Source organism: Calonectris borealis, chromosome 2 (genome assembly GCF_964195595.1).
Source record: "Calonectris borealis chromosome 2, bCalBor7.hap1.2, whole genome shotgun sequence".
Classification (NCBI taxonomy): Eukaryota; Metazoa; Chordata; class Aves; order Procellariiformes; family Procellariidae; genus Calonectris; species Calonectris borealis.
This window is the reverse complement of record NC_134313.1, coordinates 96,981,297-97,002,140: the sequence shown is the minus strand read 5'-3', so window position 1 is coordinate 97,002,140 and position 20,844 is coordinate 96,981,297. Positions and strand designations below refer to the sequence as shown.

Sequence of the window (20,844 nt, the reverse complement as noted above, 5' to 3'; positions counted from 1 at the left end):
TTTTACATTTTCCTGAGAGAGAGCTGACAATGTTGAGCAGGAGGGGAAGAGAGCGTGAGCAGAGCATACACACATCCACAAGCAAAACTGGGAGAGGAGCTGGGGTGTGTTTTGTCCTATTTAACCGCTGCTCCTGCAGCTCCTGAAATGGGAACCTGAAACTTGGGAAATGAGGCCAGAAGTGTCAAATTTGTCAGTACCGCCAGAGCGCAATGAAGTGGGACGCGATCATGGTTTTTCCCGTGTTCATTTGGCCCATAGTCATACTGTATTAGTCCCGCGTCTCATGACTTACATCGACAGCCTGAACCTTTTTTTCATTGTCCTGTGAAGTGTCAGAGATTGACCCCAGCTAGAGAAAGAGCCTCAGCGCCTCTCGTGGGGCAAGACCTGCAGGGACCCAATTACTGAGTTACTGACAATCTCTCGCGTGCAAAGATGATGCCTGCAAAGGCTGAGACCAGCAAGGAAATTTTCCTCCAATCAAAGCAGCAGGGAGAGTGTGCGTGTTAGGTATTTTCTCTTCCCTCTGTAATACAGACAGTCCACGTCCCACCTGGGAACATCACCTAACAGCTGCTGCACTGCTGTGAGGACCCCAGGCATCAGTGACACCCCCGATCTCTCCTGCTCCCAGGCACACCTCCCCCGGCAGCTTACAGCTGTAGGCACTGGTCTTTTACTTCTTTGCTCTTAATTTTTTTCCAGGGCAGCTGGCAGGAGTCCTGTGACCTGTGAGACATGGGAGAAAACTGGGCAGGATTTCTGTGGAGTTTGCTGGACAAAAAGCCTACAACTTCGTTGTCTGCAATGGCCCTGAGGGTCCTTGGTAGTCCCAACATCAATTTACCTTTCCTGCTCAGATTTGGGCTTTTTGTGTACACCACAACTGCTAATGAAAGTACCAACTGTTATACCTTAGCTTACTACCTCTGCACTCCAAGCACACGCAGAAATGCCAAAGCAATGGAGAAACACGACATTTAAGTGTATTCACATAATCTGCACAATAACCAAAAAAAGTTTTCAAAGGCTGGAAAAAAATCTGCAAGATGAATTGTCCTCTGGCTACATAGAGAAGCAGGTGAAAATATAGGTGTCCCAACTGTGACCAGCAGGTACATAATTAAGGGAACACCACACGACGACAGGCGCTCAGTTTGTTCAGGTGGCAAGGTTAACAAAATAAGCTCAGGGAACGAATGCGGCACAAGCAGAATGACTTAAAAATGAAGAAAAAGCTGGTCAAGATGAATCACGCATCTTAGTCAAATAAAGGAAAGTCTGCTTGCTTTAAACGCAATCGTAATTGGTTTCCCCTCACCTTCCAAAAATGTATTTAAAAAGAAAAACAGTGTTTATGGCGCAAGCTAAACCACAACCATTTTATTCATCTGTTGTTTCAGTTTTTCCTTAAGGCTTGCATTTAAAGACAAGCCGGAGCAGCCTACTCTCAGCAGCCTTTTAACACACACCGTATTTAACGAGAAAGAATAAAGAACATTACAATCCGCTTTCCTAGAAGAGGACATTGCAAGAAAAGCAGAACAGCATCATTTCCTCAGACTTCCCTCGCAGGCGCCGCCGGCTCACCCCTCACTCTGGCAGCTGCCCGGGGAGCTCGATGGGATCCACCCAGGGATGCTCATGGGATCTCATGGACAAAAAGGCTTTTAGGCCAGAGAGCGTGCCTGTTTTCTCAGCTCCGTCGGTTGGCCTAATAAAGATGGCAAACCTCTTGCCCCCGTGAGCCTTGTCTCTTCCACGCAGCTCCGCTCCCACAGCAACGAGGCACTGTTACTGGTGTTTACACAGGTCTGAATCATGCAAACTAGGAAAGATGGAGTAAGAGGTAAAATAATCAAAAGCTGCATCGGTAAGAGCTGCGGTTTCATCCAGCTGAAAACATTATTTTTAGAAAACTAGAATCTCTTAGGCACCATCCTTCAAATTCACTTGCCTGCACGGGCGAGAGCCAGGACCCCGCACGTACCCCTCTTTCTGATCCAGTTCACTCCTCCTGCCCCCCGTGCCTCTCCTCTCCTCCATGCCCATGAAGTCAGGCGTGCGTAGCCAGCCCAAGTGATCGGCTGGACGTGACCCACCCATGACCAACTGCAGCATTTACTCTGACACTGGTGGCGTCTTCCAAGTTTTGCTTGTGATTGTATCTGACATTTTAAGGCGGTTTTTTTCAGGGGTTTTCCCCAGTTGTGCTTCACATTAACTTCAGCCTCAGAGAACCAAGGCAGCTTTCACAGTCCATCTGCCTCAAAAAGCACGCTGGTTTTTTTTCCTCCTCGAGTACAGCTTGGGTTTATTCAACCAGAAAGAGCAGAAGTAGCGACGTGCGCCCTTCGTGCCACACACAGCGGCAGGCAAGTACTCCGCAACCCAGCCAAAGATGGTTTGAATTGCTGGATAATTGACTTAAAACATTGAACTGAAATCTGGGTTGGCAGATCGCATGCGATTCAGCTGAGGATTCCCCTCTTCCTCGACCTTGCTTCTTTGCATCCCAGTCAGCCTGAACGCACCCACGTGCTCGGGGGAGCCCTGCCTGCGGCAGAGGACAAGGCAAAACCAAGGGACAACTCTGCTACGGCGGCTCTGACACTGAGCACATGGCAGCTAGCGACAGGACAGCAATAAGGGGAATCCCACCACAAGACCGTGGCGGAGCACCGGCAAGGTTTTTTTGGATTCAGGAACAAGCTCTTGCCTGCATGAATTTCTGAAGTGACTCTTCCCTCCTTATCTGTGGGAACTGATGCTGACCTCAGGCAACTTCCCGCAGGCAGGAGGGCGGTGGGACAAGAAAACGCGTGACGTGGAGACAAGCCATGAATCCCAGGACGGAGAGCGAGCATCTCCTTCCAGGCCGTTACCACCTGGGCTTGGTAGACAGTCCCTAACCTCGTGTTTGGTTTTGTTTGCACTTGCTAAGCGCAGGTTTTGCTGTCCTTACTCCTCAAACAGCATCAGTGAAATCTACGGGACTCTTTGCAGACTACAGCCTTTTCTCTAGGTAACTGCTGCCTCTGGCACGAGGCTGTGCTTTCAGCAGGAGAAACACATCAGAAAGCCACTGTTTGATATCAAAGCCTTCAAGGTTTCTTAAGAGTCCTTCATATTTTTCTGTAGCTTTGCAGAATTTTAGAATAGTTTGCTAATTTAAAAATAATGTGTTTGTTTAATCATGATATCTCTCTCTCTTTTTTTTAATTGCTGAGAGGACCTGTAGTATAAGTCCAAGATTTCTTCCATCTCAAACTGGTACAGTCCAAAGCCAAGAATACATATGTTGCTAGCTGGAAAATAAAGTGCCCTTGATTCCTAACTTTATTTTGGACAGTCCACTCCAAGTTATTAAAAGCCAAATTCAGTAGTGAGAAAATATATATAGCTTCAGCTGTTTTGTGTGGGTTTAAAGTAGTATTTGCTTTATGAGTAAGAGATTCAATAATGCATATATTTACATAAAAATAGTTTTGACATTTAAGTTAACTTCTTGCCAAGCTGGTGCAAAAATGGAAATGTAAAAAGCATAAGCACAGAAATAAGCCCCTATGCTGCAAGTCTGCTATTTACAGGTAATTTTTTTTTTCTTGGCAATAAGACCTGAACAGTATGTTTTATAGCACTAGACCTAGCCACTCTGAGTCAATTTAGTGTTTATGGAAAGTGCCAGACTGACAGTTCGAGAATTAAACTCTCCATGCCAGCGTATAGTGGAGTAGGGGTAGCAGCAAGGAGAGTTTCCAGAACCTGGGCCACTGATGGGCCCCGGTCACGTTCTGCAGACACGACAAAATTCATGGCAGCACAGTCCAGTGCGCAGCAATGCGACTGCCCAATTATTTCTCAAGCCCCAAGAGGCTTCTGAAGAAGGTGGCACCACCACGTGCCACGTGAGAGCGTGGAGTGCCCCAGATGGATATGAAATGTCCGAAACTTTCAAACCGGAGCTGTTCAAAAGAAAAAGTCTGTCTCGTAGAAGATTTTAATATTACAAAGCAGATGTAGATTTGCGGAAGGAGATAGCCTGCCACTCTTGGGGCTTCCAGGCAGCTTGTCAAGGCCCCTGGGACAGGACGAGCGGTGGAGAGCCAGGAGCTCATGGAGACCTGCCTCGCAAACCGCAGAGCCCAAAGCAAACAGCGGACGAGCCAGAACTTCTGTCTCAGCTTCACAACCTCCCAGCAACACACACGCAACCAAGCTGGCCAAGGACCAGGCAAATCGCCTGACAAAAGGCTTTCACAGGTACCACCACAGCTTTGCCAAAAGCGAACCCTCCCATGGAGCATGTAGACCTTGTTAACTCAGCCATCCTCAACACATAACGTACGTACGAGTGCGTTGCACTGGAGGATTCCCTAACAACTCCTCCGACGATGAATCACACTTGATTGCTCAGTTAGGACAGGTGATGCACAATACGACATCAAGTGCATTACCTAATTGCATTGTGGCGAGCCATAGGAGCCCTGCTCTGCTAGATCTGGGGATGACCATGCAGCAGTCACTGAGTAACTGATGCAATGGACAGAGGAGGTTGGAAACTGTCTTTTCTACGACAGTAACCAAGACTGTTCTTTACTTCTTTTTTTCCCCAGAGCAATTAGTCAGCTCAGGGATGTCAAAATATATAACTGGGCCACAAGACAAATTACAGTGTAAGTGCTGCTGCTTTGCCAATGACCTAGCAGGCTTGGCCCCGAGGGTTCTCATGTTTGAAGCCTCATGTCCCTTGTTCAGTATTGCAGTACTTCTAAAGACATTTTAATACAGATGAAATGACAGGCAAACCTACTTGCATGGATATAAACAAATAACAACAAAGCCCGAATGACCAAACTGATGACATAATGGTATGAAAAAGAGAGATATAAAATACGTACATATACATTCATTAAGCCTTTGGTCACCGATTCAGACCCTTTTGCAAAAGTTCATGACAACTGGCTCATCAATACTTAATACTCTGACTGTCTCAGCTGAATGGTCTGGTGATTAAAAAGCCATCTTTACATTGTAGTTACCCTACGGCATCATAAATAGATGAAAACATATAAACAGAAAAAATTAATCAGAGCTGAGGATAGTCTTGATCCTTACTGCAGCCTCATATGTTACATATTTTTTCTGCCGTGATCTCACTAGCAATGCATCACTGTTTTTAACCACTCTGAGCACTGATTCTACACTCAGCAGCTGTGTTTGTTTACAGGGCTAGAAATTAGCACAGGACAAATGGACTTCATCCAACTCAAATTTTTTTGGGCATTTTCCACTACACTTCACAATATATTGGTCCTCATAGTCCAATTATGTATTTGCCACTGACGCTGGCCAAGGAGAGCGCATGAGCAAAGATGATGCTCGCTAATACTGCTTTTTATTGCTCCAACGGCGGGCTCCCTAATTACTAAGCACGGTTCAGACACTTGTAGCCAGGAAAGTCCACTACTGTATTGTCCATACTTTTTTCACTAGGAACGTAAAGAATGTCATCATAATCCATCCTGCGCTCTGCACTCTGCCAGTTCAGTAAGAGCGACGAAATGCCATGATATTTTATACTTAAAGGGACCTGCCAGTGCCCTTCACACTTGTAACCAAGCTCTCAGAGCCAATTCCAAAAGACTGTAAACCAAATTCAGACAAGTCAGCCCTAAAATCGTTTTCCATTTCAAAATCCATATGCTTTTTCACAGACAGTTACTGAAAAACAAAGAAAAGAGCAGCCCTAAGTACTTTTCATCTCCCTGACCGTTTCCTTAGCACGGAGTTGGGGGGTGCTTTGTTTTTCCCCTATCCCATTTCAGAATAAACAATTAAAGAGGAGTTCCTGATTTCACCCAGACATGGCAGCAAACACTCCTGCCCTAGTTCTCACATACCTGAAGGTAAATATAATTTTAAAAGTTTGCCCTAATTATTCAGAATATTTTTGTAAGCAACCCATATTTATGCTAGAACTCACACAACAGATAAACACAGCATGCATTAAGTTGTCATTTAGAGACTGTTTATGCCTTCCACGCTGCTAAAAATACTCCGGTTCCATCTTATAAACCATATTATACAGAAACTACCAAACAGCCTCCTGGGCAGCTACCGAATCCCAGTATTCAAATAACTTCTCCATGCAAATATCCACAACTGTCTGTTAATTCACCAGTAAAATCCAATCAGGCACCTCTCTGGACAGAACAAGGTTAAAAGCACTATGCCATTGCTTGAAATACGTGTTTTCTTGGGGACCAAAAAAGCCCATTTCCAGGAACACTTGCAGGGCACTGCGTTTCCGAGGGACTGCTGCTCACTATTTCTAACTTTGTTTCGTGCAACAAAGTCCGTACTTCTCCGATAATTTCAAATAATAGCAACGATGATGTTCTGACATCACAAGACGCACGAAGAACCCTGTCAAAATAATGTATTGCACTTTGCTGTGTAATTATGTTATGTTGGAGCAGAGTGTTGGAAAACTTAGTATAATCATTAGCTGAGCACTGAATGTTTTGATTGTCAGACAGGTTGTATATGATGCAAATATATGACTCAGAAATGATTTCACATAAACATTTTGGTAACAGTAATCTGACTCATAACCTCCAACATAGAAAATAACAAGCTGCACAAAACATCTGCGCACTCCCAGCAACCCCAGCTCGCAGCAACCTTCACGAGCCTCGCAGCACAGAGAAACCAGAGGGTCCCCTCCCCGAGGACCCAAAGCCGAGAGGTGCTGAAATCTACCTTCCCAAAAGGAGTCAAATCAGGAGTAAAAAAGGCCGTCGTTCCCACCAGGGATCCCTGCCGGAGAGCTACGATAGTTTACGCCGTCCGACAGCCTGCCCGGTGGGCATTGCTTGGTTTAGGTCCACATTTAACAGGGACAAGACGGGAGGAAAGGTTTGTTGTTATTCCACCCCAAAGCTTCGCCGTGTCAAGTATGACACAATGCACAATTCATCTTCTATTTATTTTCCCATTCATTAGGAGATGGACAGCTTCTTTCACGGCCCCTTTCTGAAGACAAATGTGCAGTCTTGAGTGACAAGGAGGATTTACCGTCTGTTATTTCAGAGGAGGTTTGCCATGTTTATTCTGGAAAGTGCCATGAATTAATGAACTATCTCTTCAAGCCTCAGTGAGTCCGAGCTGCCAGCTCTCCGGCTGCCAGAAGCAACAGACTGTTTTGGGACCCCATAAAATTTTTTTTACTGAGACTAGCGATAGCAAAAGTATCAGGCGGACCCAATCCCTATAGCTCCTGAAACATAAAGGAGTCATTATACTGACTTCAGCCGTTACACTCTATTTTTATTCAGAGTTTCTCAACAAAACTATCAGTTAACTTAACTCAGAAGAACATCTGCTATTAGCTTCCCTGCAGCATGGACATCACCAAAAGACATTACCACCCTGCAGCATGGACATTGCCATTACCATGGAGGTTACCAAAAGTCAACCAAACCTTTATAGGCTCTCCAATAGTTTCAAGTGAAAAATGTGCTAGCCTGGGACCGCTTTCATTTTTCCTATTCAGCTCCTCATGGATGCCAGCTTACACCCATGTATGAGAGCTGCGCTTCAACACACGCATAAAACCAGAGCCTGTCCACACGCTCATGCTACCACCCACTGCACCCAGGTGTCTCCTACACCGTTTGGTCAGAGACCCAAAAGGAAGAGCTGCTGTCTTGCAAAAGCCATCACTTAGGGCAAATAGTAGATATCAGAAACAAACAGATGTCTGGTGAATATTCATGTTCAGGTAGCACCCACGGAGATCGGAGGCGTTACCGATGTTGAGCTGTTTGCAAGCACGTCTGAGGAGCCGTGTCCCTAACGGAGCGTGGTTGCAAGAAGCCACAGATTGTGCAACACCAACGAACAAGTCAAGTGAGAACTTGTGGTCTCCAGCTGACCGATGCTGCAACCTGAAGAAGGATGGGTTTCACCGAGTAAGACCCTACTGTTCCACCGACTCCACGAGCCACTTGGGCACCTGCCAGGACAGTAACACGGCACACCGTTTCGCGGTTAAATCGCAGGAGTGGAAGCAAGAATTTCAGGGACCTCATCACAGCCCCCGTCCAGTCGTACCCTCCGAGCCTCAGCTCAGCCATTTGGAAAATGAGTATAGTAGCAATTTATGTTCATCAGAGCACGCTGTGAGACTTCAACGTTTATGAAGTGTTTTGAGGTCCCAGATAAGAGACAGAGCAGTATCCTTACGTTGTCTAGTAAGTAACGAGCACTACACGTCCTGCAGAATGGAATATTTTTGGACAGGACGCCTGCTACAATCATTAAAGTGTAAAAACTATGCAAGAGACAAGACACAGACATCTCAAAGTGAAAACCTCTCTCATAACGTGTTAAACAAACATATTCTCTCTCCAGCTATCTTCCACAGCATAGTAAGTTGGAACTTCCTTAAATATGAGAACTTTTTTTACATCTCCCTTTCCTTCACTCCCTTCCCCCTCTGCCTTTTTGTCTTTGTGGGGTAAAAAAAAAAGAAATTGAAAGGGCAAGCCAAGAGATTCACAATCACCAAAGCCTGCAGAACATACAGTGAATTTTGGCAGGACATGCATGTTTATCCTTTTCATATGCTGTTTAAATTATTTTTATAAACAAGTCATTATCTTGCATAGCCACTGCTTGGTCCCTTTCATGTCGAAGATGTTTGATGTTACAATAATTAAGCAAAAGGGTCTGCATGCTTGAAGTGCGGCCTCAGGATGACGGTTTGTGGGCAAGAGACACTGCTGCTTTTCTAAAATGAAGGGTTTCTTCTCCAAGCTTCATCGTTTAAGTCGAGCACCTGGATTCTGTACTTGCAGATCAAATCTTTGTGTGGATATTCAAATACCAATTTCATACCAGGCTTAAATTTTAGAACTATGCTCCTACTATTTTGCACCAAAAGCATGCACAGCCTAGAAGCGCACTGCAGCGAGAAAAGCAGATTTAATAACCAGGACCAGTACCAAATCGATCCCATCGGTTCATCATAAAGCTGATACTCAAAAATAAGCACACATCTTCTCTCACGTATGTAACTGGGATTCAGGATTTTCTACTTCTTTTGATATTTTAAAAGCCCAGCTTTGTATCTCTCTGCTCAGCATCCCTTGCTGACCGCTAGAGAGATGCCCGAGACAGTTTTGATGCCTAATGCTCCACAGGCCGGCAAGGACTGGGTGCACGACAGTGCCTGCACGCGGCCCCTCTGCAGAACGGGACCCCGCGTCTGACCCCGATAAGGCAAGAAAGGTCCGGACCAGGCTCGCGGAGAAGCCTCTCACTGCTTGCACGCAAATGCGTTGAGGAACCGGGCTCGGCCTCGTGATGAAGAGACAGATATATGAAAAGCTTATAAGGCCTCTTCCCGCACCAAGAAGTGTCTATCACGGCTGAGCGGGACCGCGCCACCAGCGTGGGCATAAGGAGAGCGGAAACGTGAATGGGAAACCCAGGGTAAGTGACAGAGAAAACGCTTCCTCCTTTTCTCCCGCAGAGCACCTGGCGATTAAAGACTGCCGCTCCCACCTCTGCTCATCCGGATTCGGCCAGAGGGAGCTTGCCCCTCTGCGACACAAGGAATTAAAGCCCCGACCGCTTCTTTATTCCCTGATACAGAGCCTTATTCCAGATACTTCTAACGTGGTTTGAAAAATACGGAAGTTGGGCTGCAGTAAGTGTTCATGTCCAAACAACTTCTACTGCAGAGTTTACAAAGTCAGAGGCAGACAAGTCTTTTGCGTCTTGTACGTGCTTGTTACCGTTCAACATTTTTTCCAACTCATTTGGACAATTTTATTCCTTGTAGGAGGACCGGGATTGATTGCTTACAGCTTTACTCTCCCGGATTTCTCTCTCAAATGGTCTGGAAAGCCCAGGAGACACAAGGACGCAAGAAGGCACCTCTGTTTCACCACAAAACGACTGACCCTTTCCCCCCTCCAACACCTCTTGGCTTACGGGTGCGACTATCACAACCTGCCCACAAGCTCTAATCTGTTCTCATTTTTTAAATGCTCCTTGTTGCCTGGTGTGGAGCTAAGCGCCTGTGCTTCAATAGACATTATGTCACCCCTTAGCCCTTGTACAAACAGAGTGTCTAATACCTTGACCGTATGCGCCACGTGAAAGCAATGCAGTAAATGACAAGATAAGAATACTGCATCTGCGCCTGCATACAGCAGTACACCTCACCATCAACATTTGTGCGCACGCTTTAAATACAGCCTACTTTACCGCCTGCACTTGATAAAAGAAATTGTGGCTCTTCATTTGCCACCAGTAAGATTTTGGTTTGATCAAATACATCTTATTTACAAAGGGGCTTCAAATAGCCGATTCATACATCTTTCATACTGCAAACAACCATTAAAATACAGGGAACAACACATCTTTGCAATACTGTTTGAAAAAAACTCTCCCATTTATTATTGGGAAATTTGACTTCTTCGGAACAAGTGTTAACACTGTCTTGATTAATTTGTAAAGCTATTCAAGCCATGAAGTACATCTGCACTCTGAGTATATTTCAAATACTGTGCTTCTGTTTTCATTTTCAAAATGTTTTTATTTATACACTAATATTTGACCTATGAATATTCCAAGTTTATATGGAGCCAGCTGTTCTAAATTCTGGTTATACTGAGCGTTCGTGCAAAACATCAGGTGATATCATTGGATATTTTTAAGGGGAAAGTTCATAGGAAAGCAGTTATGTATTCTTGTGATTAACACCACATTGGATCAAAACAGTCATGTCTAGCTCTCTGAAAATACAGCTACTGTTTTAGTTAGCAGAACACTTCGGCTCTGTCTACATTATCCTTTTTTGCCAAAAATTCCCACTGTTGCTACCACTGATTCAATTCTGTCATTGTGCTATGATGAACGCTGCAACATAAAATAAAAAGAGCTGCCGGCGGTGCTGTCAAAATCTTTATGCCCTTAACAACAAAACAAAAAATATCTCCTGCCATCACCGAAAAAAACCCCAAAAACCAAAAAAGAAAAAAACAAAAAAACCCACCCAGCCCTCCCAAGGCTGGGAGCCTAACCAACTGAAAGTTCAGGAAATACCGCCCCGATCCATAGCAGGGTTTATGAATCAAAATCTAGTAGGATGTATTAAACATCCCTGCAACCCCACAGGGGCTCGGTTTCTTTAATTAAGCTTTTTTCTCCTGCAACAGACCTGCGGCAGCTACAGCCCCATGCCCTTCCCAAAGCCACCGCGTTGGGAACCCGTCCCGGGTGCAAAGCATGGGGCTGCAGGGCTCCGCAGGGAGTGGGCGCCTCTTTGGGGTGGCAGCACCTGCAACCCCTGCTGCAAGCTCTGCAGCCACGCAGGAGGCACCACTCCTCCTCCTCTGCCAGCCACGACTGGAAAAAAGGTGGAAAGAAACAACCCACTGACTGGTTCTCATGCTCGCCCCCACACCCTCGGTGTATCACAGTTGGAGAATCCCAGTCCCAAACGCCCTCTCCACACTTAGAATCACAGATGGTTTGGGCTGGAAGGGACTTTCAAAGATCACCTAGTCCAAAGTCTCTTCCCTGGGCTGGGACATCTTTCACGAGATCAGGTTGCTCAAAGCACCATCCAACCTGACTTTGAGCACTTCCGACGATGCCGCGTCCACAGCTCCTCTGGGCAACCTGTTCCAGTGTCTTACCACCCTCAGCGGAAAAAATTTCTTCCTTATATCCAATCTAACCCTACCCTTTTTCAGTTTAAAACCATTGCCCCATCAAACATGGAACCTAGGTGTGACCCAACACCACCCTCCAAGAATCAGGCACCCAGAGGAAGACTTTCTGGTCCTTAACCTCCGTCTCCCAAGCTCTGGAATCTGATGCCTGCTAAAACAAACAGGAATCTCCCAACCACAAGCCCTTTTTCCATTCAGGCGATACTGTTTGCTCTCCGTTTCACATTGCTATAGAAATGGTCAAATGGAAATGCTAAATGATTAGTAGGTGGACTGTACTTAAGAGCATTACCGTGCGTCTGCTGGGATACAGCAGAAACACGATGGGACTGTTTATGGCCCAAGTAACTCGTACCTTCCTCTAACCCCCCCACAAACTAGCAATGATGCAAGATGATTTAAAAAGAATCATGTCTCCGTGGCACAGAAAGTCTAAACACCACCTTCCTTCCTCCTAAATCACAAACAACACTTTAGTGAAGTTTATATTTAAAACTACGAGAGAGAGCATCACCGCCGTGATGCGCCAGGCTAGACCCAGCAAGGACCCACAGCTCCTCAGCAGAGGCGCAAGGCTGCGGCAAGAAGTCCCTGCCAGAGGTCAGCCCAAGACATAGCCGACAGAGCTGCCCAAAGGATTTTCGGATGAAGCCACGTTCAGCTGGAAGAAAACTGCGAGAAGAAAATCTTTTTATAAGAAGCGGTTTGGTTTCAACTTCGTTTGAGGAAAAGAACTAGGAAGTGCTGCTTTTCTATTTACAAAAAAATAAGCCCAAACAAACAAACCCCACACCTGGATTTGTATTTCAAAATGCAACTTTTTTGTTATTTATACGTATAAAATTTAACTCGCATCAATCAAGACTGCTTTGGCAATACTAACTTTTCCCAATTACAATCACTTCTTGTTGTTGTTGTAAGACTTCCACATTTTACCCAAATTTAAGACAGTGTAAATTTTCAAGCTCTGAAAAGCTTTCACAAGACAGAGAATAGTCCTGCTAATGCCACACGGTCTGATGGTTCCAGCAGCTTAGTCCAGATGACACCTAGACCTGGATAAACTGCTTACACAAACGTGACCCTCCACCCATTTCAACAGTGCACACTTTGAACAGCAGCTTCTCCGGGCTTCTGGCCAACGGCAGAAGGATGGCTGTAGTCCCTCAAATTCAGAGTCCGGAGGAGCTGAGGACTCCTAAAAGCAACGCCAGGCAGAGAGCAACCGAAGGACCACGGCGGGCCATTTCCCTTTTCTTTAATCGAGCCGTCAGTCAGCTGCGCGCTAGCAGGCAGCTCGCAAGCAACGACTATTTCAAGGAGATGACATAAACGAGGACCTTGGGCTGCTTCAGTTGAACAGCAAATGTGAGGCTGCCCTCCGACACTTGGGATCTGTCTTGGCATCGAAGCCCGGTATACAAGTTTTGGCAGAAGTCAGTAAACTCATTCCCATCATCAGCTTCATGATTTCTCGTACCGGCCTGCTCTGGACACACGTGGAGGATGCTGCTCGCATGCCGAGAGCACGAGGCTTTACACAGCCAGCTGGCAGCACAGCCAGATCCGCAGCATCACACACTCCAGTTATTCCCTGTGAGTAGATGTCTTGACCTTTACAACATGTGGCCAAGAGTATAAACAGATGGGATGACAGTATGAATGGTACAGTTCCGTCAATATAATCACACAACGTCCCTGATACATCTTGGTTGCCTAATTTCATATCCCCTGACACCAAGCATGATACCAGGAAAAAGACAGGTGGGCTGATCAAACGCTTCAGATGAAAAAATTCACCTGCTTTAGAAATGCAGGTGGGGATGCTGGAGCGCAGCTTCCTTCCCGTGAAAAGCCATGCGGAGCGAAGGCATATTGCTTGCGCCGAAATGCTTGCCATGGGTTTGTGCAAGATCGTTCCTAGAAGGAAATCTGGTAGGTGACGGGTGCCAAAAAGATGAAAAGCCTGTTCGGAAGACATAACATCCATAAGTCGCTGCTTTATAGGCAAGGGGAGAGAGAGAATTTGTACAGCGAGCCCTACACTGACCGCCAAGCAGCTCCCTTGCACTGAAAGGGAGCACCCTTGCCCCAGCAGATACTTAAGTCCTGCAGGAAAGACAGGGATTGCCTGGATTTGGGGGATTCAAAGATAAAAGAGGCTTTTCACCATGGTTCCAACTTGAATCACATGGAAGAGCTTCAGGGCTGCCTGCAGGGCTGCCTGGCAAACGGCCGGGTTTCCCCTCATCCTTTCGCCCGCAGTCCTCCCAAGAGACCTGTGTGTCTTGTGACAAAGGGGAAAACCCTCTCTCCAAAAGTACAGAGGTACAGTGAATGCATGCTCTTAGCCTGCTACAAAAAGGCACGATAATGTGGATAACCAGGCACCACACCCCAAAAGCACACTTTTTATGGTCCTTATCCCTGGCGGTTTGATGGGGTCAGACATTTGCTGCACAGCTATCCAGCTGTCAACAGCCCCAGGTTTGGGTCACAGCAGAAACCCGCAAAGGGTGTCACTGGATTCCTTGGTTTTTCTTGTGGGAAGCACGTGGCTTTTCTCCCCTCGGAGCAGATGCCAGGAGAGAAAGGCATGGGTGAGGACCAGATAAGCTTCTCCCTCATCTGGACACAGGATTGCTCCATTGCACCTTTCATTATACAAGGAATAATTCTGGCCACAGCTAAAGCAGCAAAGTCTTCGAGAGTCTTGTTTCTGCCGCTACACCTGGCACGCACTACTCTCTAAAGACATCAGCCAGTGAAACGGGGGCTGGAGAGCAGCTCCCCTTCACATCAGCACTGATGAGCCAGAGGAGACCGGTGAGACTTCAGATCTGCCACAGCCCCCGGCCCCAGCCTGTGGTTTGGTTTGAGCGGTGACCCCGCTCTCCTCCTCTCCCTGGACTGTGGGAGAAGGGGTTTGTTGTCAGGAACTCAATACGTCTCTTGCTAAAACAGCCTTGGCAGCAAAATACAGGCATGCTTGCCTGCATCGAGCCGTCAGTCCAGCATCACTGCCTCAAAGAAGGATCTCCATACCAACCCCGGGTTGTTTTATGAGGAGAAAGAGGAGATAACCCTATTTGGTGCCACAAGGAAGGTACATTGGTCAAAGAGGAAATGTTAATAGATGTTATTTTCCCAACAGCACTTTGTCAAGACATGCCAGTGCTACATTTATACCAAGGATGCTCCTAAAGAGGAGCCGAACAGTTTCACAAGGACACCCGTTGGCTCACAACGCCCCGCTCCCCGGCACCACAACCCTGCTGTACAGCCATTCCCTTGGAACAGAAGTTCAGTACCCTGCTCGGTCTGATAAATCCCTAATAGAGAGATCAAAAACCCAGATGTTTCCATCTGCGCAAGATATCCAGACTTCTTATGTGGGAAATAGAAAGAAACAGGCACTTTTCGGGTGCCTCATCCTAGTGAAAACGCCTGAAATAGACACTTTTAGGATCACCTTCCCAAAATAGGGACCAGGTTTCCCGATAGTAGATGATATTTTCTGTCAAATTATTTTTTGGTAGCTAATGTGATAAATGAAATTTATTATCTAAATTATCTGAACTGGTTTATCTCTTATGTGTGTTTTTACTTGTAATGGGAACGAACACTTGTACTCCCTGATATTGCTCTCCAGGTGCTTTATAAAACAAAGTGCTAAGCATCGCCTAGAAACCCTAGACACTCGAAGTTCCCCTATAGTCAGCCCCTCTGGGAATTACACCCCTACCTTGCAAGTCCATACTACAGCGCAGACGTCAGTAGGTAGGCAAGATAAATCCCAGACTCCACGCTTTGAAGACTGATGTTTCTTGTCCTCCCTGTAAGACAGCAACTCCCTATGCCTGGAGAACCTCCCCGCCTCCGTGCCCCCCTCTTCTCACTTTTTTTTTTAAAAAAAAGAAGCTGTCTCCCAGGACATCACCTTTAAGTCTGGGACAAGCCTGCGCTGCCTGAATAATCCGAGACCTCGCCAATGTCCCTCAGCTTTGCAAGACCTCGACAAGGAGGACTTGGACTCTGAGCACATATGGAAACGTAGCCTTCCCCAGACAGAAAACACATCTGCTGTATCCCCGGACCAGAGCAATACGTATGTTGGTCAGGAAGGGCTGGAGCACTGCGCATTTAAAAATCAGCAGCGACTACAAGCTACTGACTCTTTTCAGGCTCCAGGGCTGGAAAAATTAAATGCACTTTTAAAAGAACATCAACACCTGCAAACTTTCATGACAAAGCAGGACTTCTCCACACAGCTGACCTAGATGATGGCTTTGCAGCATGACAAGATGCGTCATCAAATGTTTGCCTGGTTCTGGGCTGCAGCAGAACCAGTATCAGCACCTGAAGGCAGGTCACAGCAGCCACCCGCACCGACCTCACACCCACGCAGCTGCACGCGTCTTCAAGGCAACTTGTACCAAGTACACCCATGAGTACCGTACACTCCTGATCCTGAGAGAATGGCAAGGGCCCCAACATCTCTTTGATAGCTGCCCCTTCAGTAATGGAAAGACAAGTCTTCCAGGTTGAACACGGACAAAGCTCTTCAGAAGCCGATTTTAACCAAGCAGCAGTTATTATAGGTCTGATCACATGAAGAAAACCCCAAATAAAATAATTCTGGCAGTGTCTGCTTAAAAGGAGACTCCAGCTGTGGGTTTTCAGGGTTGCTTGGCATAGGCTTCATTGGAATAGTCAGTGTCCTTGAGGTCAGGAAGTCTTTCCTTTCCGCTGGGATCCCACCATCTTTTGCTGCATGTTCTAGACTACATCTGATAAGACCCTTTGATAGACGGCAGGCTGGCTTTCTCCCATCACACCTTCGGTTTCTATATTGCGATATAACCTTAGGCTTCCTCTAGTTTTCTGGCACGAATTGTTGTTTAGTGGAAAAGTAAATGTCAATGCACGTATGAAAGAGCCCCCCAAATCCCTGCCATGTCAGAGGAGCTACAGAAAACAGCTGAACAGCTGCTCAGTCTCAGCCCGTCGATTTGCCAACCCTCTGGTAACAAACAATCACGTTAAATGACATTATGGTTTATGACTCGGAACTTGGAAGTCGATGAGAAATTTCTGCAGTTGATTCATACTTCCTGAGACTCATCACTAGCATTTCAACCGTGCTATTTTACTACATTACATGAATAATTTTCCTTGTTGTTACATAAGTGTCTAGATCCAAATTATCAGCACTGATTTGACTCATACGAGTTCTATTTTCAAAAGAAACACATACTTTCAGGTCTACTGTCTAACACTGCTCTCCTGGTGCTTTATAAAGCAGGGGGCTAAATACCTTCTAAAACACCACACGCTCACGTTTCTCCCTGAAATCAGCTCCTCTGGGAACCGCCCAGCCCATTGCAAGCACCTTGCTCCACATCCTTTAAATAAAACGTGCTACGGGGATTGCTCACAGACAGCTACAACGTACACCGTGCTTCTTAAATTCGTAGCTCCCAGTATAGGTCCTGAAAGTCCCCAAGGCAGCAGCTCTGTGTGCTCAAAAGACAGAGAGGTTTGTGGAGGCTGGGAGGGGAGAAGTGCAGCAGAAGGCAGCACAGAAGCAGCTGCCCTTTGGACTCGAAACCCATACAGTATTCCCATGTCTCAGGGTCTGAGCTAGACATAGACCACGCTGGCTTCATTGACGGATGGTTTCAGGATGTCTCAATCAAAAGCATCAGAGCTCTGAGATGGCAGCACCACCTAAACACCCTCCAGCTAATTTCAAAGAGAAGGCTGAGACCCTGACAGCTATACACGCAGTACGCGGAGCCCACGGGGCTCTGCGCTGCTGTATGTGCTGCACACCCTATAGAGCTCAGCTGTGCCTGCAGGAGTTGCAGTCACCTCAATTTCAACGTAGACAAATCCTTCAGGAAACATTCGCAGCACAAGGGGGGCACTTCTGACCCACTGCGGGTCTTTCATCAGGTACAAAAATCACCCAGCCCTGGGGACTTGAGCTGAACTTGTTCTAAATACCTACGCCATGGTACGAAGCAGTTGAGCACATCTACCAGTGCTGGGAGCTCAGAGAAATTTCCCGCGGCAGTGACATATCACTGCTCTAGATGAGGAAATGCACAACTATTTGTATTTTTTTTAAAATAAGACAAGCTGTTCGCAGGTGTCGTCATTCTGGCGTACAGCTCTGGAAGCACTAAAGAAAAGATACAGTTTTCAGCCGACTGGCTAAGACGCTTGAGCTTCACAGGAATTCCCTAAAAAAAGGAACTGCAATTTGCCAACTGAAATGTTTTCATTCTCCACATTAGGCTGAATCTAATTACACTGTTTCCTTATAATTGCAGTCTAGTATTCAGGGCTCCTTCAAGTAAAAAGCTTAACGGCTTTCCCACTGAAATGCCCACCTCGGAGCCCTTCACATCAGTAACACGCTGACAGCATGATTTGTTTGAAGAGTAGGTTGAGTCTAACAGAACTCACTTCAAGATTTCCACACGATACGGATTTTTATCACATTCCTGGACTCAATCACCAGAATATCCTACACGGAGTCACATATTCATCATCACACTAGCTCAGACCCTCTCAAAAAAAAAAGGAGACGGGGACACCATAGCGTAGCGTGGGACATACTTTGCTCCAGCCCCGAAGGCATCTGTGCCCTGCTGGACCCTGCGCAGAGCGAACGCAACTTGTGCTCCGGCGTGGCCCCAACTCTGCTGCCCAGGAACCAGAGCAGGGTGGCTTTAATCCCGTCATAACGAGGACAAAAAGACTATTAAAAAAAAATAATACACTCTTTTCTTTTTTGTCCCCCTCGGGTTTTGCGTTCTGGGGCATATTTTCTCTGCCGTTTGCGAGAGGGACGGGAGGTTTTGCCCTCCGCCGAGGTGAGCTGCCCTCCCGGCCGACACCCGCGCAGCCCAAGGCGGGTCCCGCCCGGCAGAGCCCCGCCGACCGCCGCCCCCGAGCCCGCCGCGCTCCCCGGGGAGCAGCCGCCCGCCCGCCCGCCTCCTCTCCCCGGGGAGCAGCCGCCCGCCCGCCCGCCTCCTCTCCCCGGGGAGCAGCCGCCCGCCCGCCCGCCTCCTCTCCCCGGGGAAGGGGCGTCCGCGGGCGGGCTGGCCGGCTGGCGGGGCTCCGCGCTCCCCGGCACTCACCCAGGTTGACGAAGCTCATGACCATGTCGGCGTCGTTGAGGAAGGCGCTGTCCTGCGAGCTGGGCAGCGGCGGCGGGGCGGGGGGCGGCGGGCGGCCGCTCCGCTCCGCGCCCGCGCTGCCCTCCGCGCCCTCGGCCAGGGCGTGGTAGAGGTCCAGCATGAAGCGCGGCGCCGCCGTCAGGCGCCCCGGCGGCGGGGCCGGCGGCTCCCGCGGCAGCGGCCGGGGGCGGTGGGGCAGCCCCAGCACCGAGAGGATCTCCCGCTGCATCTCCCGCTTCTCGTGCGACTTCAGCCGCCGGTAGAGGAAGCCCGAGGCGGCGGCGGCGGGTGGCGGCTCCCCGCCCTCCGCGGGCAGCGCGGGCTCCGCGGGGCGGCAGGCGCCGCTCAGCAGCGCCCAGCAGCAGCACAGCCAGGCCAGCCGCCGCGGCATGGCGCTCGGCCGGGCGGAGGCAGGCGAGGTCCCCGCTTCCCCCTCTCCCCGGGGGCTCCCCGCCGCCCTCCAGCCCTGCCCCCCCGCGGCGGCTATCGCCTGGGCCGGCGGGGGGCTGCCAGGCCAGAGGGGCTCAGCGCTCGCCCCCGCCGCCGCGCATGGCCGCCCGCGGGGCACCGCGGGGCAGGCCCCCCCTCCCCTCCGCCGCCGCCGCTCAGGTGCGGCGGGGCCGCCCCCGGCCCGGCCCGGCCGCTCAGTTCGCCATGCCCCTGCCCGGGGGAGCCGCGCCGGGCCGCGGGGTCTGCGTATGGGGGGAGAAGAGGAGGAGGAGGAGGAGGAAGAAGAGCAAACTTTCCCCCCCTGCCAGGGAGCGAGCGAGCGGCTCCTGCGGCTGCAGCCCCGGTCCCCGCGGGCTGGCCGGAGCGGGGCTGCTGGCGGCGAAGGCAAATCACCAGCGCGCCCGCCTCTCGGCGGGGCGGGCGGCCGCTCCTCCGGGGCGGGGAGCGGGCGAGGGCGCAGGTAGCGCGGCCCCGCGGGGGCCGGCGGACGGGCGGTGGGGGCGGGCAGCGGAGCAGGTTAAGAAGCGCCGGCCCCGTCGGCTGTCCGCGGTTTGCTGGGCTGGACCGGCGCTGCGCAAAGTAGCGGCGCCGGCCGCCTTAGCCTTGCGTCTCTGCTGGCTTGTTTCTTTTAAAAGAAGGATTTCGGCCACCCCTCCCGCTCCCAGCCCGTAGAGGGTGTAGGTTATTTGTCCTGAAAATAGGTGGAGTGCTACCTGTTCTAAATCTGAAAACGCCTTATGGTTCATTTTAACGGGTTACAGCATCCTTCCTTTTTCTAGAATACCTTGCAAAACTGAGCACGGAGCGTTGGTAAGTTGCTAAGTACAGGTACCCCCTGCCAGCCCTGATCCGTGAAGTACCAGTCTGCGTCTGCATACTGTGAAACAGGTTATACTGCTATGAAAGAACATACCAGTTCCTACAGTAAAGGTCTAAGGTTGCAGCTCTGATTTCAGCCCTTTCATAAAAGAGAAAAAACCCACCATCCAACACTCGAGTAACGACAGTTAGGTTGAGCGAGAAGCAGCTCTTCCATATGCTGATCTCTGACTTTATGGATCTTGCTCGGGTTGGATGAGTAAATCCAGGCTAGCCCCGCTGAAATCAGTGCAATTGCTCTAGGTTTGAACTGGGATAATTTCATAGGAGTTGGCCCCGAGAATAATATCTGGACCATTTGAAGTCACTGGCAAAATTTCCATTAACTTTATTAGAATCAGAATCTGGCAATAAGCTCATATTCAGTTTCCCAGAGACACAGCTGAGAATATTCAAGACAGAATATGTTATTTTCAGAAGTGAAGGTTACACCGAGCGTTCACTTATGTGAAAGCAAGGTTACAGATGGGTGCTTTAACTGCACCAGTCAAGGAACACTGTAATACTGGGTATTTAAAAGCTTGTTTTGGAACGAAAAAAGGCATCTTCAAGAAGATTTGAGCATAGAT

General features: G+C 48.5%; 1 protein-coding gene across 1 annotated transcript in view; it reads right to left on the bottom strand.

Moving 5' to 3' along the window:
* Positions 1-19,337, bottom strand: part of BMP6 (bone morphogenetic protein 6) — a 94,269-nt gene extending 74,932 nt beyond the window's left edge. The window contains exon 1 of the mRNA XM_075142661.1: positions 18,908-19,337. Coding sequence (XP_074998762.1) covers positions 18,908-19,337 — 430 coding nt within the window. The remainder of the gene's footprint in view (positions 1-18,907) is intronic.
* Between the last annotated feature and the right edge of the window lie 1,507 nt (positions 19,338-20,844).